This window comes from Hippoglossus hippoglossus, chromosome 1 (assembly GCF_009819705.1).
Source record: "Hippoglossus hippoglossus isolate fHipHip1 chromosome 1, fHipHip1.pri, whole genome shotgun sequence".
Lineage (NCBI taxonomy): Eukaryota > Metazoa > Chordata > Actinopteri > Pleuronectiformes > Pleuronectidae > Hippoglossus > Hippoglossus hippoglossus.
In genome coordinates, this window is record NC_047151.1 from 23,613,555 (window position 1) to 23,633,650 (window position 20,096).

Here is a 20,096-nt window from a genome sequence, read left to right on the forward strand (position 1 = left end):
GTTCATTATTGCATGATTACCATATGCTTGGGAGACTGTGGGTTCAAACCTGGTTCAGATCCAGCTGGTGATTCATGTCCCTCACTCCGCCTCGTGCTGCGTACCAGTGCACACCGCCTAATAATCAGAGGTGGAGTAATTACAGAGACACGCTGTCTTTAAATCTTACAAATAACTTAATATGAATAATCAAAATACAATTTCTCTGCAACTGGTCACTTTGTCCGATTGAAAGCCGCTGATGGATTCCTGCCTGTTTGGTCGCAGGTGATGTCAAACCGAGTTACTTCGTTCTGTGAGAAAGACGAGAGGAAAAACACGAGGCCATCTGTGCTCGTCTTGAGAAATGAAAACAGGCTTACACATCTCACTTTTTTCAGAAGTGTGTGCATGTTTGTGTGTGTGCGTGTGTGTGTTTGTGCGAGTGCATCCCATGTATTCGCTAACTGGCAGTGATTCACCGGTAAAAGCCTACAGAGACGGGCAGACGCTAAAAGATTAACAGCATGTCAGTGTCATATGATTCTCTGCATTATAAATGTAAGGATGAGTTTAAAAATACACAAGACTGTGAATTATTCAGCCACTCCCCTCACATTCTGAGAGGCTTTTCCGACTCGATGCTGCACAGCCACAACCAGCGAAAAGGGCAAATTACTGCGGAGAGCGCGTCAGAGATGTTATACTGGAGGTGCCATGTTTGATGTGAAACAGCATTTATCATCAAGTGCTACAAAACCTTCAGCCGGGTTTAATTGGAAACAGGAAAGGGTGCAATCAGTTTATTGAGAGAAGTGGAATAATTAGAGGGAGAGAATGCACCACCCATGGAGTGTGTAAATGAGGTTGTTTATTTGCCATCGCACGGCTAAACTCGAGAATAATCTGATTTATTTCACCTAAAGCTAGATAATTTGCGGGGATTGGAGACACTTCCGGTTGAATTTTTGCAAAGAAAACCAAGTTCCTCGAGGAAAAATGAACCCTTCCCATACGTCTGCTTTGTTCATCTGACCCATACATATATGCATGGGTCCAAAAATATCTAATTTTGACTCAATACAAGGTGCTGCCTGAAATCCACATTGGCAAACTGTGATCAGTGGGGAGCATGTCACGCTGGCCCTCAGGTGGCTTCCTGCCTGACTGCATGGAGGGAGCGACGTGTGAACACTGCCACCCAGTGAAGACGTGCAGAACTCCAGCACCAGAGTGAGTCATTAATGCAGCCTGACTGCCTTCCTCCATCGGCCCTGCTGCAGAGGGACCCGGGTTGGATAATAAATTAGTCTCTTTTAACATTCACAACTGATGGAAGGCAATCTCAAGGTCTGTGAAGATGGAGTTGAAAAGAGTGTTTGGACGGCGAGCGCAGGGTGGAAAGACAGGGGAGAGGGAGAGGTGGGGGGTGGGGGGGGGGGGGGGGGGTGACAGACGGAGTGGAGCAGGGATTTGGGGAAGCTCTGAAGCAAGAACAAGACTGCGTAAGCCAGCAGAGCAGAGCCACAGATGCTAACCACTCAGAGCAAATACCACAGCCACTGTCACTGGTGCAGAGACAGCAAGAGAGAGAGGAGGGGGGGGGGGGGGGGGCAGATGTATGCAGGTCATCGTTTAAACTGGGAAAACATGCACGCTCGCTGCAACCCTGCAATGCTATATGGAGAAGAAGGTTTCCAACCCCGCCAAAAAAGAAAAAGCTGAATTCACTGGCTCACAAAATGACTGGTTTCAGGGAGTTTATAATTAGACAGGAGCCCGCGTGCTTTTTATAAAAACCTGGCACTGAGCACAGTCATCAAGGGCAACAGGCTGTAAAAGGCTGTAAAAGTGTCCAACATCTTTTTATTTCCTCCATAACCTTGACGAGAAACATGTGTTGGAAAGACGTCATTGATAGCACGATGGTTTATGATTCTTGATCTCGTTCACAGATCTCTTCAGGATCTCGTGCTTTATTTACTGTTCAGGAGGATATTTAGCTCGGGCTTGTGGCGAGGAGGTAGAAGCGGATCGGAGGCATCATTCAGAAGCGATTCCAGAGCCAGGTTGTCAGTAAACATCACATTCAGTGCAGAGAGATTTAAGAGAAAGCATTAAATACGGGGTGGAGTGGATTCTGTTTCTGCAGGGGAAATGTCACAGGTGTTTATCCGTCCTCTGAACTCCCCTCGTCCATATCCTGCAGCAAAATTGCCATAAGACCTCTAAGTGACTGTAGACTGTAGTCAATTTCCAGGCCCAGAGCTCCATGAAGTCGAGTAATACTGCAGCCCAGTCCAGCATGAAATGTATTTAGGCGGGCGCTCCGTTCATCCGAGGATAAATAGCTCTCCTAGCACCTCTCAAGTTAATCTTTTTAATTGTGTCTTGTGATGTTAATAAATGCTTTTGCGCCCCTTCATTTAATAAATGCAGGAGTAAATATGTGCGTTCGGTGCTTTCTCCTCCGAAACATCCTTCCTTTTCACTTTGTGTTCAATCACAATATTCCATCACGTAATTACCGTGTGACAAAGTCCTTTTTATTCAAGGGAAGCTTCATCGCTGCAACCTTCATGATATTATTTTTTTATACAAAACAACTTGAGGGAGGATGAATACGATTTAATAACTGTCATTTATTAAGCTCTTACATGGACCTTTATGTGCGGTGATTTGTCAATTTGGTGAAATGTAGAGTGAAAATATAACCACACATCACACAGGCTGAGTGGCTTAAACAGGCCACACATTTAAATTCCCCACCTGTCTGACATCTCCGTCTCCTCCCCAGCGTCACTCTCAGTCAGGAAATTACATCATTACGACCTTTTTTAACGAGGAGGCCCCCGGGGGGCACGGAGCTGCACGATCCATCTTCATCTGCCTCCCACGCTCAGATGTCCACATCATAAAACCGAGGACAAAACCTGCAAGAAACACGCGTCAGGAACAAGCAGGAGAAAACACGATGTGAAGGAGCGGTGACATTGACAAAGTGAGAGTGCGGCCATAGTGCAATGTAACAGCAAGCTGCCACTTCTAAAAAACACCTGCTTCACACTGTCAGCAACTTAACCCCCCATCACCTAAATCCCCGGAGGAGGATTATAAGTGACAGATGTGGGATGGCAGGGGGTCAGGGGGGGCGGGAGGGTGAGAGGGGTGAGGTGAGCAGAGGGGAGACGTCGTGAGTAAAAGTTTTTTAGAGAAGGGTGAAAATAGAGAAACTACAGAAAGGAGGAGAGAGGAGAGACAACGAACAACCGAGAGAAGTAATTAGACGATGTGGGAGAGGACGTCGAAAGACACTTCATTAGCTCGTGCAACATAACGACAAGCAGGAGCCATTTAATGATACTTTCCTGAAGATGGCTTTGGCTCCTCTGTTGTGATGCCAATTAAAGATTCCCACTGTGTGAGGCTGTGAAGTTATCGCTCCTTCATCCCTCAGACAAGGCGAAGTTTATCTGTGTGGCACATCTCAACAACAAGACAATTTAAAAGTGCTTCACATAAAATATAAAAGGGCACCAGGACAAATTGTAAAAGCAACAGGAGACGATGCAAAAAGAAGCATTTAAAAAGAAATTAGAATAGTTAATTACAGAATTAAAAAAATCAATGAAGAGCCGTTGTTTATAACGTAGCAGGAGACCCGAAATATATTTTGGACCTAAACAATTCGCCGCTTTATAAACCAACAGCAGGATTTTGAAGTCAATTCCTTGACGGACAGGGAGCCAGGGTAAATTTCTCAGAACCGGAGAGATACGATCCACTTTCTCTGTGTCGGTGAGGACTCGAGCGGCAGCCTTTTGAATTAGCTGCAGCTTTCCGATCGATTGCGTTTGAGAGACCTGTCAAAACAACATTACAATAGTCAAGTCGGCTGAAGATAGATGCAAGTTTTTCTAAATCCCGCTGAGACAAACGTCCTTTTCTCCTCGATACGTTCTGAAGGTGGTGATGAGATGACTTTGTTAATGTGGCTGTTATAGTTATTATAGTTATAATGATTTCTGACTTGGTTTGTGGTTTGTAGCTTAAAAGATTCAAGCTGAGCACTGACTCTTTCATCTCTTTACCGTTTATTCTTTGAGGGTCGCCTTGGGGCTGGAGCCCATCAAAGCTGACAGGGAGCGAGAAGTGAGGTAGGATCCTGGACAGGTATCGCGGAGCTGACGTCCAGTTAACCCAACCTGCATGTCTTTGGATTGTATAGGAACTGGAGTACCTGCAGATACAGGGAAACAAGATGTAACAGCTGCTACTTAACGTTCATGCATTTTTCATTTGTCACTTCCTGTTTTATTGTGTTCTTCCCTCCGTTCGTGGACTCCAGCTTCACTTCCTGTCAAGTCGGCAGTTTCTCACCACACCTTCACCTCATCACCAATCAGTCACAGTGTATGAATACACCTGCTCACACACCTCTTCTTCACCAGATCGTCTTGTGTTACCTCTGTGATCGAAGCTCGCTCGTGTGTTTCCCAGTGTTTCTTCTGAGTAGGTGACTAAGTGTCAAAGATTAGTGATTATGGCCATTCAGAAACGTCACCCTCTCATATTTTGACCCGACACCAAACTTGTCTTAAAACAAAATCCTTCGCAGAAACAACTCCTGTTTGTGTTGTGTTCCTATGTGTGATCAAATTCAAGTTTTCAATTAACATTGGCCACAAAAATCCATTATATGGACATTAATTATGATCAATCACTCAAAACCAAGGTGAAAAAAAGACTGATTCACTATATGAATTGGGATGTATCCTCTAAAAACCATGAATGGCTCCAGGCAATCTTTGTCATGATATTGTGCACTGGACCAATGGGCCGATTTAAAAAATATGACCTCAAACAGAAGATAAAACTTGACTTTGTCATCATTTGTACGCAGGTTTCTGGACAAAACAAACAAGAGGAAGATTTCACCTCCACGAGAATGAGTTAATTCCTTGTCAGCGCCGGTCGGGGCTTTTGTACTTTGTGTGCATAAGGATGATAGATGTGCTTTTTCACAGTTGAGAGGCAGCTAATGGAGCGGGCAGACTTGTTAGACAAAAAGCACTTTAACAAGGACATGAGAGACACAAAGGACATGGGAGTGTTCCTGGATTAACTCATCCTTCACCGGATGACAGATCTAACATTCAGACCGCGGGTAATACTGTTCCATCATGATTTGCATCACTTGTCTCGTCCCACGTGTTTTGCGAGGAGGATTTCCAGTCCATCAAACTTTTCTTTGTTGGGTTCGATGTTGTGATGCATCTGTGATAAATATATGACAGGAGGTACAGTGTAGGCGATGGCTGATTTAAATTTTCTGTCAAAATATTGTTTTTCTGAATTGTTATTCTAATTGGACATTTAATTCAGGCTGTCACTTTTATTGGACGTTCAACACGTGAACAAGATACTTGGATCTTGTTTATATTGTCACAAAGAACAACTTATTTGTTAATTACCACCAACCACGAACCTTCTGGAAAAGAGCCGATAAAAGGTTCTATAACAGAAAGTAATGTGTAGATATTAAAAGCCTGAAGAAAGATGCTGCTGTAGCTTCTCTGCATCAGGTGCTGTGTGAGTTACACCACTTTGCTTGACACTGGCTTCCTTCAGCTCCTCCTAAATACTTATGGGCTTAGCCACTCAGCTTCCTTGGAACAAGTTACGACTGCTAAATCCCATCAACAACCGGGATTGCTGTCAAAGCATCATTGAATTTGACAAACGACTGGTGCACAAATACAGCTCAGGGGGAAAAAAATGTTGAATCATGACTTCTAAACACCCCACTGGCCAACTTCCTCAAAGCTCCCAGGACTTTCTCTGACCAGATTAAGCTTCCGAACTCCCTGACTCAAACTTTCTCTTTCTCCGGGGACGGCAGCATCAGGACTCTCGTTGAGGTATTACTGTAGTTTCCCTCCTGCGTCAGTCATGACGTGCTCTGTTGTGGTGAATCTTCCTGGTTTTGAGCAGCTCTCATCAGGTTTTCATCACTCAAGCAGTTTCCTCTCCTCTCTGTCAGATGATGGAGTTCTTACCAGGTGAGTTTTACTGCAGTGGGCAGAAAACACAAGCCACTGTCCAATTTGTTTTACTTCTTGACAGTGTCTTCAAATGATTTATCGCCTCCTGTCGCAGGGCCCTGATTGGGCCATTCCTGTTTAATGAGGCGATATTAGCATCAACAGTTATATGAGGACACCACTCTTCAGGTCACATTCATGTGGACTGGGGAGGACTCTGGGTTTTTACTGTCTTGACTTTAAGGGTTAAAAAATAAGGAAAGTAAGGAAAACTAAGAACACTTAAGACTAAGAACACTTAAGAATATTATCCCTTTACATTTACTAAGGCAGTACCTGTAATAGAGTATATATGTATAAGTACTTCTACTGTATCCTTGTTATGAAATCGCCTTCTGGTGAACTGGTTTGGTGGTTCGGACTTTGAATGTCCCTCTGCCGCCACCGTAGTAGCACTCGTTGTTTGCTAGCTGTGCTAAGTTGCTAACCTCCGGGCTAGCTGCAGAAAATGGCTGAATATTCACGCGTGAAATCAACCAAACTGGTTTTGAAAGGTCTCAGCAAAGGGTAAGTTCCTCTCTCGCGTAGCAGCACACGTCCCTGCAGCCTACATTACTTTATTATGAGCTAACCGAGTGGATTCCCTACAACCTGTGCTAACTAGCTAATGTAGCAGAGGCGAGAACGAGGAGGCTTTGATCTTTGCTTCTCTGTCTGTGATCAGTAACTTAAAAGTTAAAAGATCAAACCGTTAACAGCTAAATATGAACACGGTGTTGGTTCAAATGTTTTCACAGGCTGTCGAGCTCAGTCTGCATTTCGAGGAGAGCTAACACATGGACACTATTTATGCTAACAGCTAACATCTCAACCATCCTTCAGTTTGGTGCAATCAAACAATGCTTTGTCCTTAAAATGTTGAATGGCACATTGTTATGTTATTATTATTTGTGTTATTACTAGTGGTATAAGTGTCCATTTATATTTCCGAGGTAAAATATGATCACAGAGAAATAACTGCCTAGAAAACCTATACGTTATAGGATAGCAGAATATTATCACAGCAGACTCTATAATTATAAATACTAGAAGAATTAAGTATTTGTTCTTTTTATATAAGCCTCTTTTTTATACGTATTGTGCTAGTAAACATTTATAAATTGTATTTATTCATAAATATATAGGAGCCACTTTGACAAAAATATCCAAACTTAGATGTTTTATTTTGAGGCACTTCTGTGTCATTCTGCAAATAATGACATGCAATTGTTCAAGTAGTCGTTATTTTCATATAAATGCATAAACTCGAGGATATTATTTTTATGCATCACCCAAAAAAATCAAACTTTCAATTTACACCGTAGCTCCACAACATGCATTAAGAGTCCTAAGAGTCTTTTTTCTGGAGGCTCTGCAGCTCAGGTCATAAAACTTTCATTCATGATGAAACTTGAATGATAACTCCTTGATCAGGTTTCGATATTCAGAGCCTTGGAGTTGCATTTCAAGAAAAATATATTCACCTCTCCCAGAATCAGCAGCTCCCAGAGTCTGAATGTTTGCTTATGTTTTACAAGGTCAACCCGTGTAGTTAAACATTTAACAGCCACATCTTCAATTAGCATTTGACGTGATTGCAATTTTGTATTTTTTTCCTCACAGGAAAAAGAAGAAGCACAAGGATAAGAAAAGAAAAGCGACAGACGATGAACAAAAACCTGATGTAGTCGGTGTGTTTATCTACTTTATTTATAAACTGTAAAAGTCACCTAGAGACGATATGACATCAACATTAAGCTGCGTGCAGGTGGCTGAGATGTTAAGGATTGGACAGTTTAGCATAGTTTCCTCCTCAAGACACTTAATTGTATGAATCAGAATTTGTTTTTATTTATACTGTTGCGGATAATTGGAGAAAACCTTGCCCACATGTTATTCGTGTGCAAAAATCTGCCCATATTACCATTCCGATTTTTTACGACCACATAACTTACGATTTATTTAAATGTGTGTAATGGAAAAGTTTGCAATATTAACAGAGAAACAATTTCATAGTCATAAACTGTTAGTATTTATAGATGTGTGCCTGATACCAAACTTCTAGGGGCTATATTATAATATTTGCTCACAGTTTGTCACAAAAATGAGAAGAACCAGCTACAAGTAATCCGCTACCCTGAGGTAAACACATTTTTAGCTGAGGAAGCATCCAAATCAAGATTTTCATAAACTCTAATCCTAAACACAGCTAATGCCTTACATCAGCACAGTTTACTGCAAAAAAAAAGAGAGAGTGGAGTTTCAACCTTTGTGTTTCTGTGACTTTAAAGCAAACAGTGATGACGTGTGTTATTGCATATTCTGACCTGGGTGTTTCTGCTCACCAGACGGGTGGTGGTCCGTCACCAACTTTGGAGAAATTACGGGTTCCGTTGCCCTAGAAATGCAGAACAACGCCTACATCCATGCCATGGATACCGGACTTTTCACAGTCGGTGCACCACACAAAGGTGAGCAGGTCATGAGTCGTCTCCTTCACGCGGGCCTCGTAGCTTGTATCAGCACTGTAGAAAATGTATATATTGTTGAGGATACCTGACATAACATATGGTGTAATCACAGAATGAAAGAGATATTTCTGAGCTTCATACTAAGTTTCCCACGAATGTTTTGTGCTTTAATAACAACATCAACTACTTTAAGAGTTATTATTCGTCTCACTGATGCATAGTATTATACAAACGCCATTCTCCTTTATTAGTAATTCCATTTCTACACAAATTCCTTGAGTTTCCCTGCTTATATAGTGTAATGTCTCAGACATCACTACCTGGGGAGAGACTTGTCCATCACATTCTAGTGGAATTGTATTGTGTTTGATAGAATCATGTTGTGTTACCATTAAAGAAAAAAAATGTTGTCCAGGTAATGACTCAAAACAAATTCTAATTAAAAACTAACCATCACTCTTTAGGGTCTTAGTTTATTAAGGGAGATAAAATAAAACAAGATGATTTTAATTCATCGCCCCCGGGCTGTGGAGAATTTTTCAATATTTCTTGACATGTTATAGACAAAGCAATTAATGGAGAAAGTAATTACCATCCGTTGAGCATCCGTCTTTCTAAAGCCAAAGCATGTCCGTGCGAGTAAAGATGATCATCTAACACTTAAATCTAACAATGTACATTGTGAGTGGTGCAGTTCTACTAGGTCACAGCATTTAATTGTTTTCTGCAAAGTGAATGACATATTGGATAATGTGTATAATTAAAACAGTTAGGACAATATTGTAAACAACACCCTGAGGCTTCAGGTGATGGGGGGGGGGGGGGGGGGGGGGGGGGGGTTTACATTCAGTCCAAAAAGCTAAAAGTATTTAAGCAGGAAATCCAGACAGAAAAGCAGGGGTTGACTTGAGGGGAAGGGCAGAGCTAACTAAGTGTTTTCACCCACTTCTGAGGGAGCGTTGCTGCGTTCACGTTGCACCTGTCTGCCCGGGAAGGAGAGACGCTATTCACAATTAATTCAGCCCACGTTTTGTGAGAACCAGTGAAAACGGTTCGGAGACTGAAGCATCCCAACTCCCTTAGTGGGCCCTCGTCATCTGCATGCACATAGGCTTGTTTCTAGGAGATGAAAGAGAACGCGAGCCAGCAGTATAGAAAGAGAGATTATAGATTTTCCGCACCAGCAGCACAGTGTGTATGATGCAGCCTTTTGGAAAGCTGCAAAAAATGTTGCCATTCACCTGCAGGTCAAAGGAAACATGCTGATGGTCTCTCAGCCAAACCTGAGGGTCATACTCTGATATAAACAACAGATAATAAGCCTTTTGAAAAAGCAGCTTATATCGTATTTTACTCTTTTTAATGCTTCTTGTGTTGATGTCTAGTCGACTCTGCTCCTCCTCGACCAGATGCCCGTATCACGCTCTGATGCATCGTAAAAAGACAGGAAGTGACCTGATCGCAGGCGGGTCACAGTTCTATGAAATCACAGGGCGCCCAGGAGACCTCGGTGTTTAAAACAAAGCATTTAAATGCAACACAGCAGTTCCTTCCATATCATGCACTGGTCTGAGATCTGCACAGCGCTCCACAGCCAGAGGGTTTGAATGTATAAGACAAATATGGGATTTGTCTGAAGGATAATCTTGATCTGAAAATAAATTATGCACATTTTCAGTGTATGATTCTTGCACAGTGAATAATTCAACGCTGTATTATCTGTTTTGTGTGGCATTTCCGTCACAACTGACAAATCAGGGTTAAGTAACAAGTCAAAGATCTTGCGTCAGAGAATATTTTATTTAACTTTTTTGTCATCTTAACAACATCTGTTTTCGTAGCAATTTGAAAAGTAACACTAACAAAGATTTAAAAGGTCAAACTTGTTCTATGTATTTCAGATGATGAAGGACCAGACCCTCCAGAGCAGTTCACTGCCATCAAGTTCTCCGATTCACGGTGAATACACACAAACTGCTCCTCGTGTTTGCATCCACAGATAATCCTCCACCCACAGAATTATTACCCTACTTATGCATTTTATATGAAGGATTTGTTTGTGTTGTCTTGATGTAGAACAGTAATTTATGCTTCCACCTGCAGCATCTCCTGCAGAGGTTCTGTCTGTTAGAGATCTATTTCTCATGTGGTGGTTTCACCTTTCCTGTCGTAAAGAAAAACATTCTGCAGGAAAAGCTAATGATGTCGTGAACATTAGATTAGCATCGTTTGTGTTGTCTCCTCCGGTGCCAGGGGAAAATTGTGATCTTTTTTGTTGTTGTTGTTGCAGAATAGCCTTGAAGTCTGGATACGGCAAATACCTGGGTATAAACTCTGAGGGTTTGGTGGTGGGCCGCTCGGATGCCATCGGCGCCAGGGAACAATGGGAACCAGTCTTCCAGGATGTGAGTGAATCTTGTCTGTTCTGATCTAATGAGGCCATCGGTTAAAGTAACACTATGTAACGTGTATTGAGCAACAGCGCCCTCTGTCACCACATGTGGGGATGAATCTGTTGGGCTCCGTGTCTGAGAGGTTAATTGGATTTCATGTAGAGAAAGAAACAGTTTGTGTGTTTGTGACTGTAGCTGTGACTGTGTCGTCCCACTCACTGAACTGAAACACAAGTGAACGGGGGATATTACCCATCATCCCCAGCTTTCTGAACCAGAAGAGCTGCTGCTGTAACAAATACACCAAACTAGAACTCTTCATATTTTCTCACTGAATATAGGAGATAAATGCAAATATTTAACGCAGTGAGATTAAATACAAAGTCAAGGCAAAGATGCAAATTTCCCGAAAGATGTTTTATCTGTGTTAAGTTGAATTTGTTGTAATACTTAAAACCAGAATCAAAATTATTGGCCAAGTATGTTGATGAATTTAAGGAATTTGATTTTACTCTCTGACTCACACTGAAATTGATTTTATTATATAACCAAGATTGTGATTTAATGATAATTAACATATAAACACACAGGCTATGCAACATACAGGACAGGGTCTATATATAGGTCACATGTTACAAATGTTTATAAATACTTTACTTAATTAAGTGTATTTGTGTTTAAAAAGGTTTAATTTGTGTGAACGCCCATGTGACCAGTGATTGATGTTTGACATCTGAATAAGTACAAATGTTTTATATTTGTGACATATCATGTAAGTGCTCCCCTGCCTTTCACAGCTCGCCTCATGCTGGACTGGAGTTCAGCCTGTGAGACACTTTGCTGTAGCCATGAGAAGCTACTTCACTATGCAGAATGCCTCTGCCTTAACACTGTGGCACGTTGCTCCCCTTGTTGCTTTGTTGAACCTATAAACAACCTGCCTGGCACAACCCTGAGCCTCTTTTACATCAAATATCAGGCAACATTTCACGCCTGTCACAACAACCAATCCCACTGCAATTCTATCTAATCTACTGCCTTCTCCTCTGTTTTCTCTGCTCTGCCTCAGGGCAAAATGGCTCTCATGGCAGCAAATAGCTGTTTCATCTCCTACAGTGACATCGGGGACATTGTTGCCAAGAACAAGACGGCGGGGGACGGCGAGATGTTGAAGGTGATGTGTAAATCGTGTTCTTCCGCTAGGTTGCATGTTAATCCGAAGAGGAAGAGGGGACATGTTTGCGACCCCTCACTTCAGGGGACTGCAGGTATTGAAATTGAATCTCTTTCTGTTTTTTGATTCGTCCTCCTCTCTCCAGGTCCGATCAAGTGCGGACCGAGACGTCAAGCGTAAAGATGACATTGCAGACGAGGACCAGGGCAATGTGAAGTCGTGTGAGATCAATTATGTGTGAGTAACATCGCGCTGACTCATTCCACAGGCAGCCCAGTCACAAACACATGAGGGAAATCCATGTTGGAACTCTTATTCTCTAATAAAGCCAGTAAATCCTTACACAGATATGACCAATTTAAGATCTAAAGTCAATCCATACATTTTCAGCCACGTTGACGTTATTTCACCCAATTTCCTTCAAATTAGCATCTTGAATAGACAGATGGAGCGGAGTGTTATCTTTGGGAATCCTAAATATTGAGGGAAATGAAATATTTCAAACTAACTCTTTGAATTAAGTATAAGTATCATCATATTGTTAGAATTATTTGTAGAAATACTGCACAATGTTAATATCCATTTTTTAGGACTTCTCTATTGAATTGTATGTTTTCTGTGTTTTCTTGTCACTGATTTTAAAATGATCAATAGGCTGAAATTGTTTCCTCGTAAAAAATCCATCTATTATTTCAATTATTTTTATTCTTATGTTATTTGTGTTTTTCTTTAGATTTACTCCGAGCGAATGTGCATCTCTGCATCACTTATATGAATTTATAATATCTCTTGTGTGATTTAAACTACATAGACTATATTGCGTATTGTAGCACATATTATATCTCTCAGGTTCTGCGTTGTTGATTAGAATAAAGTCAAAGCAATCAAATTCTATTTCTCAACAGTTTGACATTTTACAGTTTAAGTAGTTTACCTCGTAGCCTCCTCTAGAATAAATGCTAAATTACTTTATTCTAATCAAAAACAAAAAGATGTTTTTTCCTTCCCAGAATCCACACATTGTGTCAGACAGACCAGAGTTTGACAACAAGAGATCACGCACCTCAGCTACTTCCTCTTCAATCCTGCGTGTTAAAGATGCAATTGATGGAGTGTTGTTTGAGTGGAATGAGGAAGCAAACATTAGCACAGTTTAGCTTCTGATGCTGTTAGTGCTTTTATATACGACCCGTCTGTAGCCGATCCAGTTCCAGGCAATAAATCTGAAGCTGTTATGTCGGTTTTTTTCGCTCTGCGTGCTTTGGCTTGCGCTCCCGCTCTATTATTTGTTTGAGATGAATGCTGGGGAAATGGACTCGTCATGTTGACATGTTGATAATGGCTGCCCTTGAGCCTGTGTCTTGATGTAGTGTTTAGCATCTGAAATGCCTTTCAGGATGGAGTGCAGCCGGGGAATCATAAAACACAGACAGGCGAACTAACTATCCAAGAAGTTTCTGACAAGGTGCCTGGGTTGTTTTATAGCAAGATATTTAATAAAGTTTAATTTTGAAGCTGTTCAAGGCGTATTTAAAAGAAACAGCATTCATGGAGGAATAAGTCTTTACAGCCTGTGACGGTGCAGTGTTACCTTGAGACTTTAGTGTTTCTGGGGATATCAGTTGTGTATGTGTTGTTTTGTCGCAGCTAGCAGGCTTAGCCGCTGTCAACATTTAAATACTCTGTGGTTTCTAACCATTTTCCTTTTGTACGAGCATTGGTATTTGTCGTATTAATGTTGCCGTGTGAATTACAGGAAGAAGTTTCAGAGTTTTCAAGATCGGCGGCTCAGGGTCAACGAGGGCGACGCCGTCACGTTAAAGAAAGCCAGAACGGACGGGAAGTTCCATGAGTCTCTGCTCGACAGGTGTGAAAACAAGATCATCGTATATTTATTGTAAAATATCTGCTGTCATTCTGCTTTTTGATAATTCTCCTTTTTAAATGTTCTTTTCTCAGAAAATTAAATTCATACAAAAGGTTAACTTCCGAGTGTTTCCACAGATGCATGATGCTTATCAGTGTATCCATATGCAAAACAAGCCAAATCAACAGGTTGACATTCAAGATCAATTCATGTCTGTTCCAAGATCCAAATTATAAACCTTAAATAAAGTATGAAAGTAAAGAAGTGCACTTTTCACTATGTTCTTGATGTGCAGTGTCAAAAGAAGCAATAAACAAAGCTGCAATTTCACTTAATGTTCAAACTGTTAAAAACTAAATTATCTGTTTTTTACTTTATGATACAATAAAGTCAAAGAGTCATAATTTGGGAAATGATGATGAAATAATTGTTTGCATACTTTGAGTTTAACCTGATCTTTCTTTTCATTACAGGAGAAGCAAGATGAAAGCAGACAGGTACTGCAAGTGAAGATTCAACTCTGCTGCCATGTCTTTGTAAATGTCACCTTTTCATTATTGTGGTCTTTTAATCTCAGATTAGATGTTATTTTTTAATAATAATAAACATTACAAGGTCAAATCTGTTTTGTCTGGGCAATTATTCTACTCTGCAGCAAGTTGGATTCACCAGGGTGGTGACATTTCTACACGTCAGCTGATCCACAGTGTAAAGAATCATCTATCGTTTCACTTTGCTATGAATCAACTGGATGTCTGTTCATTTTTGTATTTGTTTGTTTGAATGAGGATTAGAAAAACACAATAAAAAAATGGTCATAAGTCCTGCACGTCAACACAAAATTACGACATAATACATCAACAGTAAAAGTGCTAGTTATACAGAAAATGTCTACCTTGAAATACATACATGTAATATATTACTGGGCTACTATGAGTGATGCTTCATTGTGTAAACAACTACTTTTATTGTTGGTTGAGACACCAAATATTAGATATTCTGCAAAACCATCAATCTCATGAACACATTTTAGTACTTACATTACGTGGAAAGAATTAATGTTTTTAATCAGTGTTTACTTTTAAATCAATGTGCTTGAAAAACTGCTTGGAAGAGTTGAAGTAAATCTGCTGCACAAGAAAAAGGAAAAATTAAGCTGCATTAGAAATCTTCAAAATCTTTACTGCACTGTCTTTCCCCCTTAATATCTGATGACTTGAACAAGAAGAATCAAATGAATTCTTACCAGGCGAAGTAACTAGATAGATGTCATGGAGTAAAATGAACATTTACCTCTGAAATCAAGTGAAGCAGAAGTATAAAGTGAAATAAAAAATAAATAAAAATCTCCCTGAAGTGCAGTGTTTGAGTAAATGTGCTTCGTTACTTTACAGACTGTGGAACCAAATGTGATACACTGATGAAGGTTTGGTCTTGTTTTCTTCAAAAAAGACTAAACACAGAAAGACACAATGTTTGTATGATTAACCTTCTTATAATATAAATAAATTCCATATATTAATAAATGTAAAGTCACTGGTAGGAAATTGTGCTTTGCTGCAATTATCTGATTCTAATCATCATTTTACAAAACTAAAATCTATCAAAACTATAACAACTTGTAACATTTTTAATTAGCATTATAATGCATTCTCAATTTATTTTATTTTTGTATATTTTGATTGATTATTATTTTATATAATATTTTCTGTATTTTTTGCCATATTTACTTACTTTATTGTAAACAATGACTACAAGTACAAACATTTAAGGCTTATGTCATCATTTCAAAGCTTTTACTGGTGTCGATAAAGTATTAGGAACAAAATAACCCAATAGAAATAGCACAATAATATAAATAATTTTAAAGAATAGAGAATTCCAGTAAAATAAAGTAGTCTTATTGTAGAGAGATGTTTTTCTGTGTATTTGTACCTTGATGTTATTGTTTCTGTTCTCGTCTCTGTTGTGAGTAATAAAGAATTAAAAAAAAGTGGTCATGTAATTTTACTTCCGTGTGGAATGGACGAATGTGCGTCGAGGGGTGTTCGTTATCCCCGTGTTAATTATATTCATCGAGTTTTTCACTTTTATGGAAAAACCACATAAATAATATCGTTTAATATTACGATTAATGGTTAATTATTTTAACTTGTGCCTTTTTATTGGTTCAGACGGTGTTTTATTCCTCCTCGGTGACTTCCGCTTCCCCCTGTGTCACAGTCATTTCCGCTCGCCGTCACCTGATATACTTCACGCCGTGAACGGAGCACAAACAGTTTTGGTCGAAACCTCGTGAAAGATGTCTCCGTGTGTTTTCCTGCTTTCTGTGACTTTCCTCTCAGTCGCTGCGGCTCAGTTTGTTCCTCCGGTGAGTTCCTGTTCACTCGTGTAAACTCGTCAACAGCAGGAAACACACGAACTGGGTCGAGTTGATGCTTTTACCCTGAACTTGTTGTTGTATTTCCCACAGTTCACTGAGGACTGCCGCTCCGACATGTATCCGCCCAACGGACCCACGTAAGTAGCGTAACACTCCCGAAGCTAACGTGAAGATATTAACGTTTGTATCGTTAACAGATAGAGAATCTCTGTTTCTTTACGTAACTCGTGTTTGGTAACACCTGAGCGCTGCTGCCTTCACTTACCCCTCGTTAATGTCCATGTTCAAATTCCGCACCTTGTACCTGATGGTCTTTGGTTAAATTCCGCAGCTTGTACCTGATGGTTTTTGGGTCAACTTCCGCAGCTTGTAAAAAATAATGTTTGTTTACTAGTGGTGGAAAACTGCCTTAAAACAAACAAAATATTGAGTCGTTTTTTGTTTTTTTCTACTTCATACTTTTATTTTACTATAGTTAAAAGAAAAATGTACTTTTTACTCTGCTCCATAAATCTAACTCTAAGTTTGAGTTACTCTTTTAAAACAGTTTATTGATCATGGACAATTAGCCTTCATGGCCTCAAACGGATTAATATTAATCCCGTTAAATGAGTGATGCTGCGATCGGATGTTTTCTTTGACGTTGTTCTGCTGGAGTCATTTTACATCCGTTTCCTTCTCACCAGGTTCAGGGGACCGGTCAGCTGGTACACAGTGGACCTCGACTTGCCCCCCGGCAAGAGGTGGAGCGCTCTGATCGCCGACAAGAAAAATGATGTAGGTGAACTGCAGAGTACTTGACAGTAATTTACCCTAAAGTCTCTCAGAGTTTCTCCTTTTTATACTCGTGGTGTTTTTCTGTTTTTAAGCTGGTGACCATGATGCAGGCCATCAAAGACCTGGCTAATGCCTTCATGCCCAGTGGAAGACTGGTCGAGCTGGTCGACGTCACACTGGTGAGTCTCGCTTCTCCTGGGAACTGGTGTCATGTCTGTATTGTCACAAAAGTTCTTATGACTGAAGCGTTTTCTCAATTTTCTGCAGCCTTTGATGGCGAAGACTCTCCCAAAGCCGTTCGGTGAGGAGATGAAAGGAATTGCTGATGTTTCGGGGATTCCTCTTGGTGAGAATGCAAATGTTCAAATGTTTTTGAACTCTTTATAAAGTCTTAAACTTAACTTAGTCTCCCTGTTTTGTTCATTGAATTTTCTTCTTCTCTTCATTTTGATCATGTAGGTGAGGTCGTCTTGTTCAACATCTTTTACGAGGTGTTCACCGTGTGCACATCAGTCGTCGCCGAAGATGATAAAGGTGGTTCATCGTCCGAGGCATGTTGAATAATGAACTTTAAAGAGATGCTACATCAGCGCTGAAAGGTTTTTGTCTCTGCTCTTTCTCAGGTAACCTCATTCATGCCAGAAATCTGGATTTTGGATTATTTATGGGGTGAGAATTTCAGTTTTTAAGCTTGATCGTACTCGGGATGAAACAAAACAAGACATCTCATGACATGAATTTGTCCCTCCTCACAGCTGGGATGTGAAGAACAAGTCGTGGATCATTAGCGAGAAGCTGAAGCCTCTGGTGGTGAACCTCGATTTCAAGAGAAACAACAAGACCGTCTTCAAATCCACAAACTTCGCTGGATACGTCGGCATGTTGACCGGCATCAAACCGGTGAGATATTTACTCTTAAACATTATCTAACATCACATGATGGAGTTTCCACATGTCAGAAACTTAATGACTTTCTCAATTTCCTCTTAGCAAACATTCACTCTGACTATGAATGAACGCTTCAGCCTTGATGGAGGATACATCGGTGAGTAAAACCCGCTCAGCTCCACAGTCCGTAATGATTCATGATTAATGACGACTCATCAATGCAGGAATCCTGGAGTGGGTCCTGGGCCAGAGAGACGGGATGTGGATGAGTTTTCTCACTCGCTCTGTGCTCGAAAACGCAAACAGGTATTATTTTCTGATACTTTTACCTGGAAAAATCAAATGCAAATACTCAAAGTTATTAAGAAAAATTCAAAAGGACACACTAGCAATTTAATTTAATAAAATCCAGTAGCAGACATCATTTCTATGACTTTAGTTCTAAATGTTTTGTATAAAACCCGAATGGTGTCGCTCCATGTCATGTCTCTGTCCCCCCCAAAAAATAAATGTCTCTTCTGTCCCCTCAGCTATGAGGAGGCCAAAACCCGCCTGGCTACGACAAAGCTGCTCGCTCCTGCCTACTTCATCCTCGGGGGAAACCAGACGGGGCAGGGCTGCATCATCACCCGCTCCAGAGAGCTCAATATCGACTTGTTGGAGTAAGAACTGGAGCATTTAATCCCAACAACACACAGTATTTGTGTTCTTGGATCTCAAGTTGAGATTCCAAAGGCCTCTTCTGTTAAATTCTGTGTGTAAAATCACCGTTTAAATTGACTTTATATAGTAAAAGTCAGTCCTGGGCGTAAAACAATCTAATGTAATCTAGTGAATGGCAGCAGTAGAAGAGGTGGATCACAGGTCACCATGACTCGGCATTCCTCGTGTTTGTCTTGTGAAACATTAAACTGCTTCCTTAACCGGGAACTGATGACAGCTCTGGTTTCAGATCAGCTGATTTGATCCTGTTTCACAAACCTTTTCTTCATGTGGAGCAGCTGCATGTCACATGTCACACGTCAATATTTTTTTATCTGATTCCTTCAGGCTCGACCTGAAGCAGGACCGGTGGTATGTCCTGGAGACAAACTACGACCACTGGGAGGAGCCTCTGTTCCTGGACGATCGCAGGACCCCCGCCATGAAGTGCATGAACCAGATCACACAGAAGGTGAATATCCCGACGACACCTACTTCCTGTCAAGAGCTGGACCAACGTTTGTCTCTGATTAGAGGACCTGATTCAATCATGTGACTTTGTTTATCTCTTGGTGTAGAACATCTCTTCAAAGACCATCTACGACGTTCTCTCCACCAAACCTGTGTTAAATAAGGTGAGTCTGTCCTTTGATCTACACTTCAAAGCTATTTAAATGATTTCAGATTAAATAACATTTTTGCTTGTCATTTGTCCCCGTGTGTCTTTTTCCAGTTGACCACTTACACGACACTGATGCAAGTGTCTAAAGGGAGCCTGGAGTCGTACATCCGGGACTGCCCCAACCCCTGCATGCCCTGGTGATCATCTGAACTCTGATCAGTTTGTAAACGCTGAGCCGTCGACAGAAGCACTGATTGAGACGAGCTCAGCTGATCTGGAGACAGAACCACAGATTGTCTCTTGGAGCACACAAACCAATCTCCCAGACCAAAGTTTGTTTGTCTCGCTGATGTCACTTTGATGTTTGTCTTCCCTGTTTGACAATTCAGGAATAACTTTGACGAAAATACCAAATCTCGCTTTTTCTGTTCATGAGGGAAACTGGTACGAAAGTGAATTAAATGTGTAAATGTCTTCTTTCTATTTTTACTGTGATCCTACATTGTTGCACATGTGTATTATTAAATTAAAAATTTTAATGCTTTATATGGTAATTGTCTCTAATGCTGCCCATGCTCACCATCTTTTAGTGCCTGATCACTCTGAGTGTTAGGTCAGCTCAGTTCCAGGAACAGTCCTATCACATGACTACTGATGACGTAACACTGATAAATGTACCTCATTGCTGAACATGCTTTTTTAAAGATTGTTATTAAAAGAATGTACACAATTACAGTTGGTGATTTTTATTTATGAA

The 20,096-nt window shown here is 40.7% G+C and overlaps 2 protein-coding genes across 3 annotated transcripts; both read left to right on the plus strand.

The window, feature by feature from the left end:
* Positions 1 to 6,436: 6,436 nt before the first annotated feature.
* frg1 (FSHD region gene 1) lies at positions 6,437 to 14,588 on the plus strand. Its single transcript, XM_034600013.1, has 9 exons — positions 6,437 to 6,590; positions 7,686 to 7,753; positions 8,411 to 8,533; positions 10,435 to 10,492; positions 10,824 to 10,938; positions 11,996 to 12,100; positions 12,246 to 12,337; positions 13,857 to 13,967; positions 14,441 to 14,588. Exons 1-9 carry the CDS (start codon positions 6,532 to 6,534, stop codon positions 14,475 to 14,477), a joined length of 768 nt encoding a protein of 255 aa, XP_034455904.1. The 5' UTR covers positions 6,437 to 6,531; the 3' UTR covers positions 14,478 to 14,588.
* Positions 14,589 to 16,207: 1,619 nt separating this feature from the next.
* On the plus strand, positions 16,208 to 19,885 carry asah1b (N-acylsphingosine amidohydrolase (acid ceramidase) 1b). Of its 2 annotated transcripts, XM_034599901.1 has the most exons (14): positions 16,213 to 16,338; positions 16,441 to 16,487; positions 17,037 to 17,127; positions 17,220 to 17,306; positions 17,395 to 17,473; positions 17,587 to 17,661; positions 17,751 to 17,796; positions 17,883 to 18,027; positions 18,118 to 18,172; positions 18,240 to 18,321; positions 18,546 to 18,677; positions 19,066 to 19,189; positions 19,296 to 19,352; positions 19,451 to 19,885. In XM_034599901.1, exons 1-14 carry the CDS (start codon positions 16,270 to 16,272, stop codon positions 19,538 to 19,540), a joined length of 1,179 nt encoding a protein of 392 aa, XP_034455792.1. In that variant the 5' UTR covers positions 16,213 to 16,269; the 3' UTR covers positions 19,541 to 19,885. The 2 variants fall into 2 exon arrangements, with proteins under 2 accessions (XP_034455800.1, XP_034455792.1); XM_034599909.1 differs by lacking the exons at positions 19,296 to 19,352; positions 19,451 to 19,885 and having other exon boundaries at positions 16,208 to 16,338; positions 18,240 to 18,385; positions 18,476 to 18,677; positions 19,066 to 19,176.
* The last annotated feature ends 211 nt before the right edge of the window (positions 19,886 to 20,096 follow it).

Bases quoted from the DNA above. Each gene is read 5' to 3' on its own strand.
- frg1 (XM_034600013.1), top strand. From the start codon at position 6,532: ATGGCTGAATATTCACGCGTGAAATCAACCAAACTGGTTTTGAAAGGT. The intron at 6,591-7,685 runs GTAAGTTCCTCT...TTTTCCTCACAG, and splicing joins TTGAAAGGTCTCAGCAAAGG to GAAAAAGAAGAAGCACAAGG. The intron at 10,939-11,995 runs GTGAGTGAATCT...GCTCTGCCTCAG, and splicing joins GGGAACCAGTCTTCCAGGAT to GGCAAAATGGCTCTCATGGC.
- asah1b (XM_034599901.1), top strand. From the start codon at position 16,270: ATGTCTCCGTGTGTTTTCCTGCTTTCTGTGACTTTCCTCTCAGTCGCT. The intron at 17,128-17,219 runs GTAGGTGAACTG...TCTGTTTTTAAG, and splicing joins TCGCCGACAAGAAAAATGAT to CTGGTGACCATGATGCAGGC. The intron at 19,353-19,450 runs GTGAGTCTGTCC...GTCTTTTTCCAG, and splicing joins CCAAACCTGTGTTAAATAAG to TTGACCACTTACACGACACT.